Source organism: Emys orbicularis, chromosome 8, assembly GCF_028017835.1.
Source record: "Emys orbicularis isolate rEmyOrb1 chromosome 8, rEmyOrb1.hap1, whole genome shotgun sequence".
NCBI lineage: Eukaryota > Metazoa > Chordata > Testudines > Emydidae > Emys > Emys orbicularis.
The window spans coordinates 113,833,571-113,854,659 of NC_088690.1; the positions used below are offsets into that span (position 1 = coordinate 113,833,571).

The 21,089-nt window shown below is 45.2% G+C and overlaps 1 protein-coding gene across 1 annotated transcript in view; it reads left to right on the plus strand.

The window, feature by feature from the left end:
• The first annotated feature begins 625 nt into the window (after nt 1-625).
• KDM3B (lysine demethylase 3B) overlaps nt 626-21,089 on the plus strand; it is a 120,497-nt gene continuing 100,033 nt past the window's right edge. The window contains exon 1 of the mRNA XM_065409234.1: nt 626-796. Within this exon, the coding sequence (XP_065265306.1) occupies nt 626-796 (171 nt within the window). The remainder of the gene's footprint in view (nt 797-21,089) is intronic.

Consider the following 21,089-nt stretch of genomic DNA (forward strand, 5'->3'; position numbering starts at 1 on the left):
CAGCAGGAGCTTCCATAAGAATGGCCATACTGGGTCAGGCCAAAGGTCCATCTAGACCAGTATCCTGTCTTCTGACAATGGCCAATGCCAGGTGCCCCAGAGGGAATGAACAGAACAGGACATCCATCAAGTCATCCATCCCCTGTCGCCCATTCCCAACTGCTGGCAAACAGAGGCTAGGGACCCCATCCCTGCCCATCCTGGCTAATAGCCATTGATGGACCTGTCCTCCAGGAATTTATCTAGTTCTTTTCCCACCCCCTGCGCTGCCCAGGTCTGTCCTGTGGGTCCATGCAGCGGCGCGAGGCAAGCTGGGATCAGGGCAGGCTGCGCAAATCGAACGGTCAAAGGCTCAGACTGCCAGTCAGAAGGAAAGGACGCCGCAGTGCATGCCGGGATTTGGAGGGAAGTGAGGCTAGTGAGGTGCATGCCGGGAGCGGATCTGGCTAATGCGGGGCATGCTGGGATCAGAGGTGGAAGGGGGAGCTAGTGCTAGCGCGGTGTATGCCGGGATCGGGGCGGGCCGTGCTCGCACTCAGAGGCCCAGCGCGGGGCGGCCGCTCGCTCGGTGTCTCGGGGCGGCGGCGACCGTTGGGGCGGCTCCGGAGGCTCCTACCCGGCGGGGATGGCGGATGCGGCGGCTTCCCCGGTGGGGAAGCGGCTCCTGCTGCTCCTGACGGCCAGTCCCGGCGAGGGTGAAGCGGTGGGGCTGGAGCCGGGGCCTGCCCTGCCCTCTCGGGCTTGGCGGAGCGGCACCGTGCGGGCCATGAGCGGAGCGGTGCCCCAGGACCTGGCGGTGAGACCCTGCGGGGGAAGCTTTGGGGAAGCCCGGGGCCTAGACGGGAGGGCTTAGGCGAGCGGGGCGGCGCCGGCAGGGGGATCCCGGCGGGGCCTGGTCTCCTCTCCTCCTCCCCCCGGGCCTATGCGGTGCTGGGGGGAACGGAACAGTCGGGGCGTTTTGTCCCCCTCCCCTTGTGGGCTGGGGCCGTTCTTCCCGCGGCGCTGGGTGGTGCCTCATGCTGTTCAAACGACCCCCGCCTCACCCATGTTGCTTCGTACTCCTGCCTCGTTAACGGCCTGGGGTGTTTCACGCAGCGCCTTGTTAGGGGCATTTGCGCCTACCCCGTCCAGTGTTGCTGGGAACATTGCGGTAGTTTCGTGTATCAGACTCTCTTAGTTTGTTTATAGCTTATGTTTCACTTTCACTGTAGTTAGGCACTAGCTCAGTTCTGCAGGATTTGGGTCTGGCAGAAATATCTGGGAAGGCTTAACCCAAACTGTTTCTATGTGGATTAGATAAACAAGCTTTTTTTCTAAATCAGCCTTACTTACAATGAGGCTCTGCAGAGCTGAAAGGAATTTCATTGCTGCTACTGTTTTCCAAAGATCATATGTAGCCTTAAAAGTCACTTAACATCTTAACTTTGAAATACAATCTGGCCACTTGAAAATAGTGTATTGTGTAACCACACTGCATTGACTTAAGACACTTGCATTGAAGTTCCCCACTCACTCTCTACATATATGTCTGTAGGTGTGAGGAGTCTGACCACAGTGGGATGGGGTGGCTGAATATAGGAGTGATTCCAATGGTTTAGTCATTTCATTTGGGTAAAGAAGTGTCTATTGGGTGGAGGAGTTTGGCTAATAAGGTACCTGTAAAATCTACAACTGCAATATTTGTGAGAAATTAATTCTGAAATAGAAATGGGAGGTTTCTGATTATCTGCTAGAGTGTGGGGGGGGGTGTCTATGGATTTAGACATTGCAATACTGAGCATCAAGGTCCCTAGAAAATCACAGGAACAATACCACGATCCACAAAGCTGAGTTAGGCTCTTAGGCATTCTGTACAATTTGTGGGAAGAGTTAGGTGTCCAAGAACACAATCCATAAAAACTATCATGCTAGGCAGGGAGCCATGTAAGCTAGCCAGTTGGAGGTGCCAAGGAGCAGGGTGTGCGCTAAGCCTTTCCCATCCCTCAGAGATAGGTGCCTAAGTCCAGGTTGCAGGGAGGCACCTAGCTATTTTTGCTGATCCATGAATGGGAAGGAATCTGCCATATGGAGTCAAGTGGGTTAGGCGCTTAATGCTTTTCTTGCAGGAGTGAATTAAGCATTTGCCTTTCTCCACACATGGGGAGGGAGCTGGTGGTGCCAACTATATAACTTTTACCCCAGTGGTTAGAGTACATGCCTGGGATGTGGGAGACCCAAATTCAATTCTCTTCCCCCCCCCCCCCCCCCCGCCAGAGGGGAAGAAGTGATTTGAACAAGGGTTTCTCTTCTTCCTCTCTGGCATAGAAGGAGGGAATTAAACCTGGGTGACCTAGGCAAGTGCTCTAAGGACTGAGCTGAAAGTATTAAGGTGAGCAACTTCTACCACCATTATCATTTCCTCTGGGCGGCTTTCGAATGGGACCCAATCTGTTAGGCATGCTTAGAGGTTGCCTATCAGATCGGGCCCTGTGTGCAGGTTAGGCAGCCAAACACCTGTCTTCCTTTGGTTCATGATTTGCTCTGGGACTTAAGTGGGAGATAGGTGTCCAGATGCCTAGAGTAAGGCATTGCGCATGCTCCGAGGCAAAAACTTAGCCATTGAGGTAACTTTTACCCTGAAATCTTAGGCATTGAGTCAGTTTAGGTGCCTATGAGGTTCAGTGTGAGTTTAGTGGATTGCAGTGGAGCCAAAACTGGGACTTAAGTGCCTAAATACCTTTGTGGGTTGCGTCTCTAGTGTCTGGGTGCATAAAACCTTGTTAAATACATGATAGATGTTTTTGCTAGAAAGGTATTCAGGTTTGTTTATTAGCATAGGCAGCATCATTTGGAAGCTTTAGACCCAATCTGGGGAAACAGAATTGTTTCTAATTCTGCAATACCAGAGACTTATTCTGCTTTCAGCAGGAGGAATTCATACACCATACAATACCTTTATGTACTTTCTTTTGTGTGTTGTCTTCTGAAGTTCACCCTAACAGAGTTGAGTGAATTTTTAGGCATGCTTCTCCCAAAAAGCATCTCTAATGTTTGCATTTGACCAATTTTTGTCCACAGGTACTGGGAGCACATTTTGGAAGGCCTTTGGTAACTCAGCCCATAAGGTGAAAAATCAAACCAAAATCTGAGGACAAGTATCTTTGCCTTCAGTGCTCTACATCATAGCACCTGTGTACATCCAACTTTTTCTCCCTTTATTTTTCTTCTTGCCCCTGCCCCTTTGCCAGTGATGTCAGGCTTGATAACCCTTTACTCTCCTCTCATAAGTATTTATCTTCTTCCAAGCTGTCTGTGGAACATCCTTCTTGAACCTGTTCAAGCTACCTCCCTTGCCATAGTCTTTGATGGCAGGGAATTTCTTCTGTCATATCACCTATAAACAGTGTGAGGGATGTTAGTATACATTTAGGAACAAAGAATGTAGGCCATACTTGCATTCCGGAGGCTCTGTTCTGGGAAACTGAGACTCTGAAAAAGATTTGAGGGTCATCGTGGAGAATCAGTCCATTTGCCCACACCATCATACTGGGAGTTCATTTTCATCTAATATTGACCCTAGGGTGCATAAATAGGGGAATCTCAAATAGGAGTAGAGAGGTTATTTTAACTCTGTATTTGGTACTGGTGTAACCACTATTGCAATACTGTGTGCAGATCTGGTGCCCACAATTCAAGAAGGATGTTGATAAATTGGTGAGGGTTCAGTGGAGAGCCACAAGAATGATCAGAGAATTAGAAAAGATGTCTTACAGTGATAGACTCAAGGAGCTCAATCTGTTTAGATTAAGAAAGGTGAAGGGGTGACTTGATTACAGTCTGTAAGTACTTAACCAGAGAACAACTATTTAATAATGGGCTCTTCAGTCTAGCAGAGAAAGGTATAACACGATCCAAAGGCTGAAAGTTGAACCTAGACGAATTCAGACTGGAAATACAGTGTAAATTTTTAATGGTGAGAGTAATTAACCATTGGAACAATTAACAATGGTCATGGTTTGACTATATTTAAATCAAGATTGGATGTTTTTCGAAGAGTTTTAAGAATTATTTTGCGGAAGTTCTATGGCCTGTGCTATGCAGGAGGTCAGACTAGATGATCACAATGGTCACTTCTGGCCATAGAATCTATGAAACTTAAATGGTTAGCATCCCTTTTTATTTGCTAATGTGTCCAAGTCTTACTGATTCCTCCTCCCCCTTTTGATGCTGACTGCTCGTGTCAATTTTTGGATTGTGTGCCCTTTGGGGTAGATGCATTGTGTGGTGTGTGGTGTGGTGTGTGTTTTTGTTTCAAGTTTCCAGGCATGTCTGGACACTTGGAAGATAAATAACAAGTGGAATGACCTGATTTTCCCACTTGAATACAGTCATTGGGCATCTAGAACAGGTGCGAGGCATTTGCATTTCAGGATAAACATAAAGCAAATGCAGAAGACATGATTTTAAGTGAGGTTCTGGGCTGTGTGAGCACTGGGCCCAATATGTTAATATACAAGTTCTTTGACTGTTTCAAGTTGCTTTAATTGTAAACTAACTCTTAAGGAAAGATTGCTATAGTGCATTATCTGCTCTACAGGCACATCTCCCAAAAGGAGGAACCCAGCCTTTGCTGGGAATACTTTTTAAGAGGGGAAGAGTTTCAGGGCTGTTCCCTCTGACCAATTTATGGAAGGATAGTTTTGTTACTGTATCTGTCATTGTTCTTCAGAGTTTTTGGAGGGCTGAGATTCTAACAGCTTTTTTTTTTTTTTTCCTGGTGAGGAGGATGTGACCTCTTTAAGTGATGCTGCTCTCAGCTCATCCCAATCTTACTTTTATACAGGTTTTATACAATATTGAGTTAATGCTTGCATCCCTATTTTAACATCATCTTGGTGCAAGGTTTTACCATTGAGCTTTCCAAATCTCAGAATCACTACATGGGGGAAGATTTTCACCAAGTATCCTGGTTAGCTACTACTATCATGGTGCAGCATCTGGTGGTGTAATTGTGTAGCATTTGTTTGATTTTTGTTTTGTTGGGCAACCTGCTTCCCTGCCTGCTAGCAGTCTGGGGAGTAGGAACTTTTGTGAAATCGTAGCCCTTGGTATCAGCCTGCTCAAGAGCTCTGTAGGTGTTGCAGCTCTCATCCTGTTTTCCTCCATCACCAAATCTTGCATGATTGCTTTCTCACTAGCACTTATTTATTCCAGAGCCCCGGATAGCAGCATAATAGGAACTGTCACAGCTAGGGACACTGTAATGGTTGGGTTGTCTACTGTGGTCGTTGGTCGCACATTGTTCTTGAGAAAAGGTTCCATCAAGCTCTGTTTTGGAGTTTGGTTTCTCTTGCCCAGGCTTGTGGTGACACAAGAATGAAGCCTGGTCGCGCGCACACTAACTTATACATAGTTACAGTTTAAACTCCCTTTCCGTTATAAAGCTAACTTTTTCCACTGTCCTCTGACCTTGCTAAAGTTTAACCATTTTTCCTGAAAACTAGTTTGCAGGGTCTCTCTCAAGGATAGTTTTTCTGTGAAGTTTGGGGGAAAATGGACAAGGTGTTTCAGAGATTTGCAGGTTCCCTAAGAGCTCTTCTCACTTCTGGAAAATCTGCTAATTTACTAACAGCTTCCGTCTCAAACTGCTTGACCTAGAAATTCCAAATGTATTTTTGCTGAGCTGGCCATATTGAGGAATTTATTTCACTTTTTGCTGTTGGAGAGGTGTCTAACTTAGATAAATTGAACAATAAATACTTAGTCCAGGGCATTGGAAGGGCTAGTGCCAAGAGTGCTTAATAATGTCTGGCTGTAAGCAACAGCAATACATAATAAAAGTTTCTCCAAGTCAATCTGTGGCTCTGCTGTGGTTGTTTAACTCAAATTTAACAGCCCATCAACATGAAAATGTCCATACCAGCTCTCGCACATGAAAATTCATAATGGCCATCAGCATTACAAATATTCTTTAAAAAAATCCAAGGCATGCTTTTTCAGCGTGTGGGCCACATCTTAATAACAAGATTGTCTTATGGACATCTTCCTTCTCAGTGGCTGAACAACATGGGGCGCCAGCCCCTAAATGTTATGCTCTTCAACCTGGGCACTCTGTTATTCAGTGGCAGAATATTGCCCTCCAGTATGGGCTCACTCATCTTGCACAAAAATGATCGACGTACAGATTAATTCCACCATGTGTATTATTTCAGGCACACTTAAATATACTCCTCTACCATGGTTACTGGTTCTCTGTTGCTCTGCCCAGTGCTTGCAGAGAGGAAAGCGTAGCTAAGCTTGTGACAAAATTGTATGATGTGCCATATCTACTGTTAATTAAAGACTTGTTTAATCCACCACATGGTCATCTGTCCTCACATTGCCCATTGTGGCTAAGTTTACTGGGTGAGAGGTTGACAATAGAGGACACGTGGCGAGCTTTAGAGTCTGCAGAGAAAGTGACAAATAACTCTTGTGTCAGACCCCACTCAACATCAACCTGGGTTTGATTTACTGCAAATGTGATGGAGCCTTCTTAACCGATTTCGTACTGAACATGGAATTTGTGCTGAAGCAGAATTTCAGTGGCATTTTAGAGGCAGTCCACTATGTCAATGTGGGCAGCCACAAACCATGACACATTGTTGAGGAGTGCAAAATGACGCAACCTCCTGGAGGTCTTTGTCGCTTGACCGGATTGCATACACCATTTATTTATAGTGATCATGAAACCATCATGGTGGCAACTATAGAAATTAATATGAAAAATTAACATTAGAAAATTATTTAATATATTGTTCTGGGGTGAGCATAACCCTTCCCCTTCCATTAAGATAATGGTAAGAGAGCCATTAAGTTCCTTTATGGAACCAAAAAGCTGAAATAATAGCAAGCCTCCACCCAAAACACAGGCACGTGTCACTTCCCAAAACAAAAGCACATGCAAGGTATGAGGGTGGATTTTACTTAAATCAAATTGATTTAAATCACTAGTCAGGAAGACTCAATTTAATCATGGATTTCTACATAAAAGTGCATTCTTGTTGGTTGTTATAACCTTAATACATATTCTTCACAACTCAGAGATGTAGGTTTCATTTTTAGAAGGTACACACTATACATTTTTTAAATGATTTATTTTGAAAACTTTTCAGATTAGTTTTACAGCTATATCAGAAAATGAATGATTGCTTGGTTATTTCATTTACCAAAGGTAATTGGGAGGTGAACTGTCTGCTTCAATGACTTCATAAATAGCTCCAATGCAACAGGTTAATCATTAATATTTGGAGGATTTTCTTGCCATGCTTTAGGAGGAGGAGAACATCACCAGACAGACATTTAAATTGTTTTATTTAACTAAAACAACAATGTTATGTAGTCTGGATTTTTTCCTTCAACAGCAAACATATAGTATTTTAACAAAACAAGCATATGAATTTTTGAATTTAGTTAAACATTCAAGTTTTTTAAAATCAGGTTTGTTTTTGTTAAAATTGTTTTTAACTAAAATAGTTAAATGAAATATTTGTTTAAAAAAAAAACAACAAATTGACTGTCAGCCAGGTCAACATGAGGATCTTAAACTATTGGCTTCTGCAGCTAACTCAGTTGTCTTCACCTTCATTTTCCTGTTTGTTCATAATCTGGAAAAGAAAAACAAGCTTTCCTGCTTTTCCAGGTCCCAAACAATTTCTCAATTTGGAATGAATTAGAATATTTTCTTCCTTTGGACCTTCTACACCAGCAGAAGAAGCTACTGCTGTTAAAAGTGAGATTATCACTTCAACAGTCTCTGAATCCAAGTGTTTAACTGACTTCCTCCAGTTCACTGGTGTGACTTACTTTAAAACATCATCAGCAAACATATATTTCTTGAATGGTTCACCCTTGGCTCTGAAGTTTATTATAGTTTGCATTATGGAGGAATGATTGCTGGATGTCCATGTCATAGCCAACTCCTCTTCTTCAGCAGTTAAGGTTTGACCCTGGTACCGAGTATTGAGACTATTTGCAAGAAAATGAGCTGGAGATAGTGCTTGTTCCATTAGCTGTTTTATTGCTGACGCTGTTGAAATTTGGAAGTAACTGAGTGAGATCTTAAAAAGAGAAATATGCAATGACAGAGTTAAATTACAAGTATTAAAAAAATGATTTCCCTGCATTTTGTTCAGGACTGCAGAAATAGGCTTCCGGGTACTCAGCATGTGTTCAACATTTCTCTTAAGCCCAATGTCGAGAACTTTGGCTCTGACAGTGCCATCTATTTTTTCACGATTTTGTTCACAAACTGTCATCAGATTAGGCCACTTCTTGATATAGTGCTCAAAACAGTGCACTACTGAGTTCCATCGCACTTCTTGTGGGAAAGTTAGCTTGGTTCCGCCCACTTTTTTTCAGAGCAGCTGCTGCAAAGTGGTTGTTACGGAAGTATTTTGCAATTTCAAGAACACTAGCCTTTATTTCTGGAACACTGAAGTCTTTGGCTAGGAGGTGCATCAAATGAGCACTGCAACTGTATGTTGTTAGCTTGGGATGCTCTTCACTCTCCTAAATTTCTTCTCATCTTGGATACATTTGCAGCATTGTCTGTGACCAAGCTGCATGCTAGACATTTGAATTTTTTCCCCACAGTTTGTTATAGCTTTTACTGCTACTTCTTGTAAGTATTCTGCTTTGTGCACATTTCCTGATGCATCAGTTGTTTCTGTAAGGAAGACATTCTCTTCTTCTGTTGTCACACAAGCACGTTGTGGACATTGCTCCACCCATCAAGACTCAGGTTAACAATTTCACCCTCTTGACCTTTTGCACACTGCTCAATTTCTCTTTCATACACTTTATCCAGCAATTTGCCTGTGACATCTGCTCTGTTGGGTGGACTGTATCCTGGTCTTAATGACTGAACCATGTTAATGAAGTGTGGGTTCTTAATCATACAGAAAGGAGAGTTTGTTGCATAAACAAACTGGGCAATTTTGTAATCAGTTACCTCTTTTTGTAATCTGCTGGTTCTTATCACAGACTTATCTATGGTTGCTTCTGGATGATGGAGATTTTTTTTCTTTTTGCTACAGGTGATATACCGTGGCTATGTGACATACGTGTTGTGACTGAAACACTATAATTGGCAGATAACTCTGAAACTATAGAAAATGATTGTGATCTTGAAGGTGGCTAGTCTTCAGAATCCTGTATGTTGAGGATGGATTCTCTTAAATAACTGCATTGACTTATTTTGTTTATTATTACCATACTGCTCATTTAGTATTCCTCATTCCATTCACTGACACTCAGTACTACTTTAAAGGTGAAATTGTAAAAGGAAGATCTGCCTATTTCAGCTATTTATTTTTTATCACAACTGCATCAAAAATGATAGTACCATAGAGTAACAACTATATTTTTTGCTCAAACATGAGAATTCAAGAATAGTCCAGAAGGAAGACAGGCAGTCCTTAAGAAAGAAGTATGAAATGAAAGTTTACCAACCTGAAGATCCTGCATGTTCAGACATGTTCCTTTTATCATCTTTAACGCAGCTTCCTCCTGAGTGGTAACAGCTAATTTACAAAAACAATGAGGAGTACTTGTGGCACCTTTACTTGTTTTTGCTGATCTAGACTAACACGGCTACGGCTCTGAAGCTAATTTACAGATGATGGCATCTATAGTTGGGATTACTTTGCATTTATCAGCCTTGAATTTCATCTGCCGTTTTGTTGCCCAGTCACCCTAGTTTTGTGAGATCCCTTTGTAACTCTTAACGGTCTGCTTTGGACTTAACTAACACTCCACCTGAATTGGCAGAGGACCTGTGGAGGTTTGTGCACCAAAAGAGGTCGCAGCCAGTAGTGAAGAAGATGGAAGCTGATCACCATGAGCTTGCAAGTATAGCTCTGTATGAAATGCGTGATGGGGAAAAGGGATTCTAATCTGGTTGGCAACATTTTTGAACAATTTAAAAAAAGCGATAAATCTGGTTTGTAAAACAAGAAAAATGGCAATAATGCAAAAATTAAGGGAGGCTGGTAATGTGTGTGTGATGAGGGGAGGAGGGGGGGAGAATGGCCACAAAATGTATTGTTAGAAACATAAGGTTAACCAGGAGAGAGTATCACAACTTCCTAGTGAAAGTTAGTCACTCTCCCAATTTGGGATTGGAGGGACACCAAGTTGAAGGAGCAAAGCTTGGAAATACAGGGATCCGCCCGACAATTTTTGGTTAGGTCTTAGTGGTAAACTATAACGGTTTTGATTATTGTGTGTAATAGGATCTATGAAATCCATGGGAGTAGAGAACACTGACTCAAACATAAGTTACTAGACTAGACATGCTAACAAGGCTAGCGAATCGGGGATCCAAAACTGAATCACCTAATTGGTCTCAAATGGAGACAGTGACAGGAATGTGCACCTATGGGAAAATGGACCACTGAAATTCAGGCAAGAAGTCTTGATAGCAGTATAATAGTGGATGAGTGTGTTTGGATTTCATTATGGCTAATTATAATAAATACCTGGAAAGGTCTATTAAAATTTCAGTCTGTGGAAATTCCTTTAAAAGTTGTCTCCTCTGTACATTTTGTGCAACAAAGGGAAGAGTTGATAGCTAAGTTAGCTACCTCTTTTTTGAATTTCCAGGCTTATATATGTTCAGGGTTGTTCCAGAATGCCAGTGCTATCAAAGTTTTTTTTTTCTCACATAAGTGACTAGTAGGTACTACCTTAATTCCCGATGAATAAATATTTTTGACTTAGCTGTACCTTGTTTTTCTAATATTTCCTCTGAAAAAAGATGAATACCCAATAACAACTCCCATATTCATAAGGTTAACCAAAGTTCATTTTGAAATATTACATAAAGTACAGCGCTGACAAAATATTCAATACCACTTCTGCCTTTAGCATTCTTTCTTTCTTTCTTTCTCACTGACAGAGTAGTTTCATTACAGAGAACTGGCAGACTCTGCCTGATTGCCTGTGTGCGTTTGGTGTGTGTGCGTGTGCATATATATGTATATGTGTTTGACAAAGCAGGCAAAAAACCCAAACAGAGAGAGACATCATTTCTATCCTTTACTGTTTTTATGTGTGGGACTCAAACAAAAAGGAAGGTGGCCATACACAGGAGAGAGGGGAAACACTTAAACAAATTTATAAACTTTATTAACACTAAGAGGTAGATGATGGTTCTCTTTTGTCAAAGGAAAACATTTAAATAGCAGTAAATAGGGACATGTATAAACCACTAACAAAACTGCAGAAGTAATAAATAATGCTCTAATAAATGCTCTAATAAATAATGCTCTAATAAATTTGTTAGTCTCTAAGGTGCCACAAGTACTCCTGTTATTTTTGAGGATACAGACTAACACGGCTGCTACTCTGAAACCTGCAGAAGTAAAATTATTAGAAAAATGTTGATGTAATATTTTGTGCTAAACATAGCTATTTTGTAAAAATAACTGTTGTGCATAATGAACACTACTCACAGGTTATTGCCTTTGGCCCTGTCCCCTTCCTCTCCTCCTCAGACAGGGATGGATACTGGTTGTAAATGTCTCTTGAGGAAATGCAGGTACACGTCCTCTGAGGTGTTTCAGGGTCTGATAGACTGCAGTTTGTGGACTCCAGAAGCCCCAGTATTGTCCAATTGGAAAAGTTTCTAGAGGAGGATGCACACACTCCACAGCAGCAGCTGGAGGCAGAGGAGTATGAGGAGGAAGGCGGGCACTGCACTCTGTCAGCCACCATCCTTACTAATGGATTCGTTAAGGAATGCTCCTGTTCTCTGTTATGTCTTTCCTCCTCAAAAAAAATGGTCAAACAGTCTCTGCTCCTAGCCAAGGGCACTTGCCCTGAGAAAATCCCGATGCTTCTGGCTCCTCCTCCTTCATTCCAGGAAGCAGGTCCTTTATAGAACATAAGAACGGCCATACTGGGTCAGACCAAAGGTCCATCTAGACCAGTATCCTGTCTTCCCACAGTGGCCACTGTCAGGTGCCCCAGAGGAAATGAACAGGTAATCATCAAGTGATCCAAATCATCAAGTGATCTATTCCTTGTCGTCCATTCCCAGCTTCTGGCAAACAGAGGCTAGGGACACCATCCCTGCCCATCCTGGCTAATAGCTATTGATGGACCTATCCTCCATGAATTTATCGAGGGGAGGGAGGGATAGCTCAGTGGTTTGAGCATTGGCCTGCTAAACCCAAGGTTGTGAGTTCAGTCCTTCAGGGGGCCACTTAGGGATCTGGGGCAAAATCAGTACTTGGTCCTGCTAGTGAAGGCAGGGGGCTGGACTCGATGACCTTTCAGGGTCCCTTCCAGTTCTATGAGGTATATCTCCATATATTATTATTAATATTATTTATTATTATTAGTTCTTTTTTGAACCATGTTATAGTCTTGGCTTTCACAACATCCTCTGGCAAAGAGTTCCACAGGTTGACTGTGCGTTGTGTGAAGAAATACTTCCTTTTGTTTGTTTTAAATCTGCTGCCTATTGATTTAATTTGGTGACCCCTAGTTCTTGTGTTATGAGAAGTAAATAACACTTCCTTATTTACTTTCTCCATGATTTTGTAGACCTCTATCCTATTTCCCCTTAGTTGTCTCTTTTCCAAGCTGAAAAGGCCCAGTCTTATTAATTTCTCCTCATACGGAAGCTGTTCCATACCCCTAATCATTATAGCCCTTCTGTTCCTGGCTGTTCCCTCTCTGGGGTTCTGGTCCTGTCCTCATGCTGGTATGGTTTTGCTGTCAGGAGCCGAAGGTCCTGCCAATTCAGAGAATTATGTTTTCAGCCTTGGGAAATAGCTGAGAAATCTCCTATATAGCATGATTTTGCTGTAGAAGGCCACAATTTTGATAGTTTTGAGGATTCCAGGAATGTAACTTGTCTCCACCTGGTTCTCATTCAACTTTTGCAGCCCATAAGCAAATAGCAGAGACAAATAATGGTGAGAAATTTATTACTGTTTTTAATCGCTACAAATAATTTTATTGTATTAAAGGGTTTTACAAATTTTAAATTTTAATAACTTCTGAAGGGCTTCTGGTGAAATAGGGAAATTTCTTCTAGGGGCCATGTTAATTCTTTCTATTTTGTTCCTTTAAAGGTTGGCCAGCATCTTGAACACTGGTTTTCAAAGTATCTGTAAGGCCCCATGGCTCTAGAACCCAGGCCTGTACTGCTACCAGGCAGCTGACATCCAGGTTGCCATCTAGCAGCAGCTGTTTTTCCCCCTGCTCCAGCTGGTGTTTTCTGAATGAGTCTCTGTGGGACAGTGCATGCAGAAGGGGCCAAATATCGAGCTTTTTTTTTTTTTAAACTTTCCACTGAGAGGAATGTGCTCTTACTACAGTACCTTTAGTGAAGGTTATTTGAGTGCTGGTCCTTGTGTATTCCACCGTGGGTATGCATGCACCTGAGACTGGAGATTACTAGGCAAGTAGTGTCAGTTGGTCCATATCTGTGCAATTGCTCCCCTTGTGTTCCATATCGAGGGTGTAAGGGGCCGTGCATACTGATGCCTCTCCAGTACTTTCTTACCACTGCATGACCTGAATCAGCATCCTCTGGTGTCTAGAACTGATCCTCTTCAACATTCTTTCCTGTAAATATTTAAAAACTTTATACTCTTAGTTAGAATACTCACTACAGAGAATCCTCTGGCCTCTTGGAGTGGGACTTAGATTTATGCCTAGGCTCCTGGGCTTTAAGAATTGTGCCTCCTGCCCCTGCTCCTTTTCGGTCAGTGACGACCATTTTTCGTCAAAGAAGCTCACATCTCCACTAAGTGAAATGTGTGCTGCTGCTTTCCCATCTAAACTCATCCGGCTGAAGAACTCTGGCTTTGAAGGCACCTAATGGAGTGTGCCATGAGGCCTGTCAGTTCCAGGCTGAGGAGATTCCTCTCACTCTCCCTGGTAAATTGGCCTGAGACATGGAGGAGGGAGCCTCCTAACTCTGCCTGAATCAGGAGTTGGTATTGCTAGGCACTCATAAACATAAGAGTAAATCCCCTCCTAGATCTTCTAAGAGAAGGGATCCCTCCCCAATCCTGCCTACATTGGGTGAGTCTTTGTGTCCAGGACACAAGGACTTGGGTCCTCCTAAGTCTTCTGACTGTGATCGAAAGGCCCAAAAGAGCAAGGCTCCTTCTGCACTTCTCCAGTGTCATCACCACCAATCTCTGTACTGACTAAAACAAAGCACTGAGAGCCAAAAGACTATGAACTGTCAGTACTGACAGTACACATGCGGTCAGAGGTTCTACTCCCACAGCCCAGAGAGACCCACCAACTACTTTTACACTGACTCTGGTGGTGTGGGGCAATGAAAATAAGCCTTCTAAGGCTCCAACATCCTACACCACACCAGAGGGGATTGGACTAGATGACCTCCTGAGGTCTCTTCCAACCCTAATCTTCTATGATTCATCCTTCCACACCCACAATCTGCCCTGTTGTTGGGACTGACCCTCACCGGGGAGATTGACACCTGAGAAGCTCATCTCCCATTCCATTCGCTAGCTGCAGCTTCCCAATACCAGTACTGACTGTACTGCTGATAGAACTGAACCCATCCTTTTTATCTTTTGGAGAGTCAGATATTCTGTGGAATCTTCTTCGCCTTCCACTGAGAGAATTAAGTCTGGGTAGAGGTTCGAGAACCTCTTACTTCCAGCCTTGTCCATCAAAGTGGTGACCTCCCCGGTTGTGAGAAAGATGGTACCCAGTGCCTCAGGGACCACCGCAACCTACTTTTAACCTTTCACAATGGCCTTACTGGGGGCTTTGGGACCTGTATGCACCACACGCAGTCTGTGATCCCACATGGAATCATCTCTCTCTCCCCCTGCCCCTCCCCCAAGGGATCAACTGGAGCTTCTAAACCTATGGAGGAGGAAGATGAACTGAAACCACTGGTATCGACAGATATTTCTTCTTTCTTGCCTGATGAGGTGATTGCACCAGTCTCACTGTCTCCTCCAGATGACCATAAAGAGTTCCAAGAGCTACTTGGAAGAGTAGCAGAAAAGCTCCCATCTCCTTAGAAGAGGTCCAGGACTCTCAACACAAGCTTTTGGCCATCCTACAGACTATAGGGTCTAGCCGAATAGCAATCCCGATCATGAGGTCATATTGGAACTGGCAAGAACTGCATAGTACACAGCAGCCACTTGCGCTCCTATTCATAAGAGGGTGAAAAAGCAGTACTTTGTCCTAGTTAAAGGAGCAGAGTTGTTGTCGCACCCTGCCCTGAACTCCCTAGTCATCCAAGCAGCCATCAGAAGACAGGTGAAACTTTACATTTGCTAAAGGATTCCGGGGCAACCCTCCATTCCCTGGACATATATACACCAGCCCTGAAGAGGAAACACCATAAACAAAATTATAAGCTGAGGCCTTTACAGCAACCCTTCTTCTACCAACACTCTCTTACGAGCCACCTTGCAAATGGCAGAGGTTACAAAAGTCCAGTTACACTGCCCCATCCACCTCTACTGCAGTCACCCAATCTCACCTCCTGACCAAAAGATGCTTTTGATTGGCACTTGAAAGCTGTGAACCAGTTTACCATCTTCACCCAGCTTCCCAGATCCACTTTGGTGGACTCCTAGCACAGTTTTCCGCAAATGGAGGACAAATGGGTGTTGGATATCCTCCATTCTGGTTATGCCATCAGATTTCCTGTCCCTCTTCAGGGACCTCTCTTACAAAGAGAATTCCTCCTACAAAAGGGAGCAATAGAGTGAGTACCCCTTCAAAAACAAGGAAGAAGGTTTTACTCCAAATTTTTTCTAGTCCCCCAAAGAGACAGGAGGGTTCAGACCCATCCTCATTTTGTGACTATTCTATCTTTATTCACAAAATAAAGTTCTACATAGTCACATTGGCATCAATTTTGCCATCCCTAGAAAGATGCATGGTTCACAGCATCTTTTGTAGTGAGAGCTTATTTTCACATTGATATTCACCCTTGCTACAGAAAATACTTCAGATTTTTGTAGTGGGCCACAACTGTCAATACAGGGTATTCCTATTTGGCCTTGCACCCAGTTTTTGTGAAAGTGTTTGTTTCTGTAGCAACTGCGCACCTGGGATGGTTTCACTGCCTTCCTGTATCAGGATGATTGGCTTCTCATAGGCAAGACATGTCCAGAAGTTGAAGCAGCAATGAGATTGATGCTATATCTCCTAGCATCCCTGAGAGTCTCTGAATATAGAGAAGTCCACTCTAACTCTGACCCAGATTATAGATGTCACAGGAGCGACCTTAGGCAGATAAATCTTTGCCCTTATTATGTCTATGGACAAGATTCCAAGCCCTAGGCAGACTGATAGATCAGATTTCGCATAACCCTCAACATCGGTCTGGATGTCCCTTGTACTCTTGGGTTACATGGTGTCATGCTTATATAATGGTGTTTGCCAGACTCCACCTCTGCAGGCTTGGTTTTGAACAGTATACTGTTCAAACAGCATGAACACTGTAATGACATCCCTGTCAAGATAAGGACCTACTCTAACCTGGTGGAAGGATCCAGCACAAGTGTGCCTATTTGTTCCTTTCCTATCCTCCACACCAACAGAACAATAATCACAGATGCCTCTTTGTTATGGTGAGGGGGCTCAAATGGACAGCCATATATAGGACCCCACCAAATTCACAGTCCATTTTGGTCAATTTCACAGCCAGAGGGTTTTTAAATGGGTCAATTTCACTTTTTCAGCTGTTTACATCTGAAATTTCAAGGTGTTGTAACTGTGGGGTTCTCAACACAAAAGGTACCCAAAAATGGGTCTGATTTCCCCTGCCCAGAGCTGCCATGCAAGGGAAGGACAAGTCCTATCCCTCCCTAGCCCTGCAGGGACTCGCAGCTAGGAGCCCCCTGGCTGGGGCACTCCCAGGAGCAAGGGGAGATCAGATTTCATGGGAAAGGGCTTATTTCATGGTCCGTGACACTTTTTTTCATGGCTGTGAAATTGGTAGGGCCTCCATGGCACTTGGAAGGCCCGGGAAACCAGGGGCCTCACAAACTTTAGGGAATTCAAAGCAGTCTGAGAAGCATGCAGGGCATTCTTACCATTAATCCAGTCTCTCCATGTTCTCACAAAGCAGACAATGTGACACACATTCTACATGAATAAAGAGGGAGGTGTGAGATCTGTTCCCTTGTGTGTAGAAGTGGTCAGCCTGTATGGAACTGGTGTATGTAGAACCACATCACCCTATCAGTAGTGTACCTCCCAGGAACCGAAAAACTCACTAGCAGACACCCTCAGCAGTCATTTTGCCACTGACCATGAATGGGAATTGCACAGTAGTTCTTCGAGTGATTGTTCATGTCCATTCCAAGCAGGTGTGTGCGCACCGCGTGCACGCCAGCCGGAAGATTTTCCCCTAGCAGCGTCCGTAGGGTCAGCCTCGGCGCCCCCTGGAGTGGGGCCTCCATGGCGCCCTATATAGGGGCCCGCCGACCCTCCACCCCCTCAGTTCCTTCTTATCGCCGGTGACGGCTAGCTGGAACTTCCCTCGCTCTTACAGCAAGCTTGGCAGTGTCCCGTTTTTCATTGTATATAGTTTAGTTTAGATTTAGAGTTAGTTGTAGATAGTTGTTGGGTTTTTTTCCCCCCCAACGTACTCGTTGCCCCGCTGGGGCATGCCCGGGTCCCCAGGGTTTAAACTCTGCAAGGACTGTGGGAAGTTTATTCCGAAGAGTGACCCGCACTCTTCCTGCTTAAGGTGCCTCGGAGGGAGCCACCAAAGAGACCGGTGCAGTATATGCAGGGCATTCCGTCCCAGGACTCTTAAAGACAGCGAGCAGAGACTCAAAGTGCTCCTGATGGAGGCAGCCCTGCGGCCACATTCGGACCCCGACCCGGCGCCCAGCATGTCATCCTCGGTACGTAGCGCCCCGGCACTAGTAATAAGACAGGAGGCCAAAACCTCCAAGCCCCGGCACCGGAGGGAGTTGGCACATAGAAAATCAAGGGCCGTGCCAAGGCACAGGTGGAGGCTCAGGTGGTCTTCATCAGACGGACCTTCCTCGAGCTCGGCCTCCTGCTGAACGAGGCCATGTCCAACATCATTCTCGGTCTCCAATGTTGCCCAACCACCACAGCAAGAAATTGCCTCAAGTTGATGGGTCACATGGCTGCGTGCACCTATGTGGTGGGCCACTCCAGGCTTAGGCTGCGCCCGCTCCAGTCCTGGTTGGCGACCGTGTACCGGCCAGCCAGGGACGCCCTAGACTCTGTGGTGACGCTCCCCCGAACGGTGCTGGATTCCCTCCAGTGGTGGCTCGACCTGCTTGAGGTCTGCGCAGGAGTACCCTTTGTCAGATAGACCTATTTGCCTCGAGAGAAAACAGGAAGTGTCTACATTTCTGCTCCCTCATGGGGCGCAGTCCAGGGTCTCTGACGGCTGCCTTCCTCCTCTCGTGGGAAGGCAGCCTGCTTTATGCCTTCCCCCCCGATTCCCATGGTTCACAGGGTACTCCTCAAGATCCGCAGGGATCACGCTCGTCATCCTGATAGCTCCGGTGTGGCCGCACCAACACTGGTACACATCGCTCCTACACCTGTCCACACGGGTGCCCCTCACGCTGCTCCTGCTCCCAGACTTGATCACACAGGATCGGGGCCAACTACGTCACCCGAACCTGGAGTCGCTCCACCTTACAGCCTGGATGCTCCATGGCTAAACCCTGTGGAGATGCAATGCTCTCAGCAGGTCAGGCAGGTCCTTCTCGGTAGCAGAAAACCCTCCACCAGGACCACATACGTGGCCAATGGAAACGCTTCTCCATCTGGGCCGAACAGCAGGGACAGGCTCCATTGCTCGCCCTGATCCCTCTCATCCTGGACTACTTGCTTCATTTGAGACAGCTAGGGCTTTCCCTCTCTTCGGTTCGGGTCCACTTGGCGGCCATCTCAGCGTTCCACCCAGGAGCGGAAGGTGGTTCAGTTTTCGCAAACCCATTGGTTGGTCGCTTCCTCAAGGGCCTGGACAGATTGTTCCCGCATACTCATCAACCAGTCCCGGCTTGGGACCTCAATTTGGTCCTTTCCACCCTCACAGGCCCCCCCTTCGAGCCGCTGGCTTCGTGCTCTCTGTTATCTCTCTCATATAAGGTCGCGTTCCTAGTGTCTATCACCTTGGCCAGGAGGGTGTTTGAACTCAGAGCGCTGACATCTGAGCCTCCATACACTGTCTTCCACAAAGACAAGGTCCAACTCAGGCCACACCCGGCGTTCCTTCCGAAGGTGGTCTCCCATTTCCACATGGGTCAAGACATTTTTCTCCCTGTGTTCTATCCGAAGCCACGCTCCTCCGGCAAGGAGCGTAGGCTGCATTCCCTCGACATCCGCAGGGCCCTGGCATTCTATATTGAAAGAACCAAACCGTTCAGGAAATCAACCCAACTCTTTGTTGCCGTGGCCGACAGGAGAGGGGGCTCCAAGTCTCGTCACAGTGGATCTCCTCATGGATCACGGCCTGCATCCGAGAATGCTACCGTCGGGCTAACGTACCTGCCCCGCCGATCACGGCCCACTCCACAAGGGCGCAGGCCTCCTCCACTGCGTTCCTGGCCCAGGTCCCGATGCAGGAAATTTTGCAGAGCTGCCACATGGTCCTCAATCCACACATTTACGTCGCACTATGCCATCACGCACCAGGCCAGAGATGATGCAGCCTTCGGCCGTGCAGTGCTCCAGCCCGCAGTTAACTCAGACCCCACCGCCTAGGTTCAGGCTTGTGAGTCACCTGCTTGGAATGGACATGAACAATCACTCGAAGAAAAAACGGTTACCCACCTTTTTGTAACTGTTGTTCTTCGAGATGTAGTGTTCATGTCCATTCCAATACCCACCCTCCTGCCCCTCTGTTGGAGTGCCAGCAAGAAGGAACTGAGGGGGTGGAGGGTTGGCAGGCCCCTATATAGGGCGCCATGGGGGCACCGAGGCCAACCCTACGGACGCTGCTAGGGGAAAATCTTCCGGCGGGCGTGCACGCGGCGTGCACACTCCTGCTTGGAATGGACATGAACAACGCATCTCGAAGAACAAAAGTTACAAAAAGGTGGGTAACCGTTTTTCAGCATTGAACAATGTCTTTGATCATTGGGGAATCTCTACCTGGGACCTGTTCGCCTCTCAGATAAACAGGATGTGCAGCATATACTGTTCCAAGAGGAGCTTAGAGGCAGGTAGCAGCAGTGCCCTCCTACTTCCTTAGCCTAAACTATGCCTTTCCTTCTATCCCACCACTTTGAGTGTTGCGAAAGATTCCAGGTGACAGAGCACAAGTCATTTTCATCATGCCCGGATGGACCAGGCAGTTCTGGATTCCAATTCTTCTGAATGTCAGCCTGACTGCCAATCAGCATTCCTTCTTTCTGAGATCTTTTGATTCAAGAGAATGGCAAGATCAGACATCCTACCTGGACACTCTTCACCTCACGGATTGATATTTGGATGGGCAATGGATCTAGAATGTTCTTGTTTCCAGAATGTTCAAGTTGTCTTTACTAACAGTAGGAAACATTTTCTCATGGAATCCTATCTTGCAAAATGGAAGTGGTTCTGTGGGGCAAGTGGCTCTCTGTTTCCTGAGTCAATGGATATGATATCTTAGATTATCTCACTACCCTCAAGAAGTTGGATCTTTCCCTTAACTCAGTATGGGTTCACCTGGTGGCAATCAGTGCATGCATGCATTGGATGGTAACTCTGTTTTTGCTCATCCAGTCATCTCCAGGTTCTTAAAGGGTTTAATCAGTAATTTCCCAGCAGTAGTAAAACCCCCCTTTGCTAACAGTGTTTTTTTTCTTTTTTTTTTTTTCTTCACCAAGCAGGACTCCACCTGGGTTGCAAGGCATGGGGACCATCTTTGTCCGAGTAGCAGATTAATTGAGAGACCCTGGGGCACAATGATTTCTAATTTGCAAAGTGTTTTCAAAAATTTGCTTTTGAAACACACATACTCTGTAGTTGTTGTTCATCTGAAATGAATAAAATGATTGATTTATAATTATTTTGCTTGAGCAAGATTTCAGCATGGAGCACAGCGTGGGCTGGGTTCCGTGGGGGGA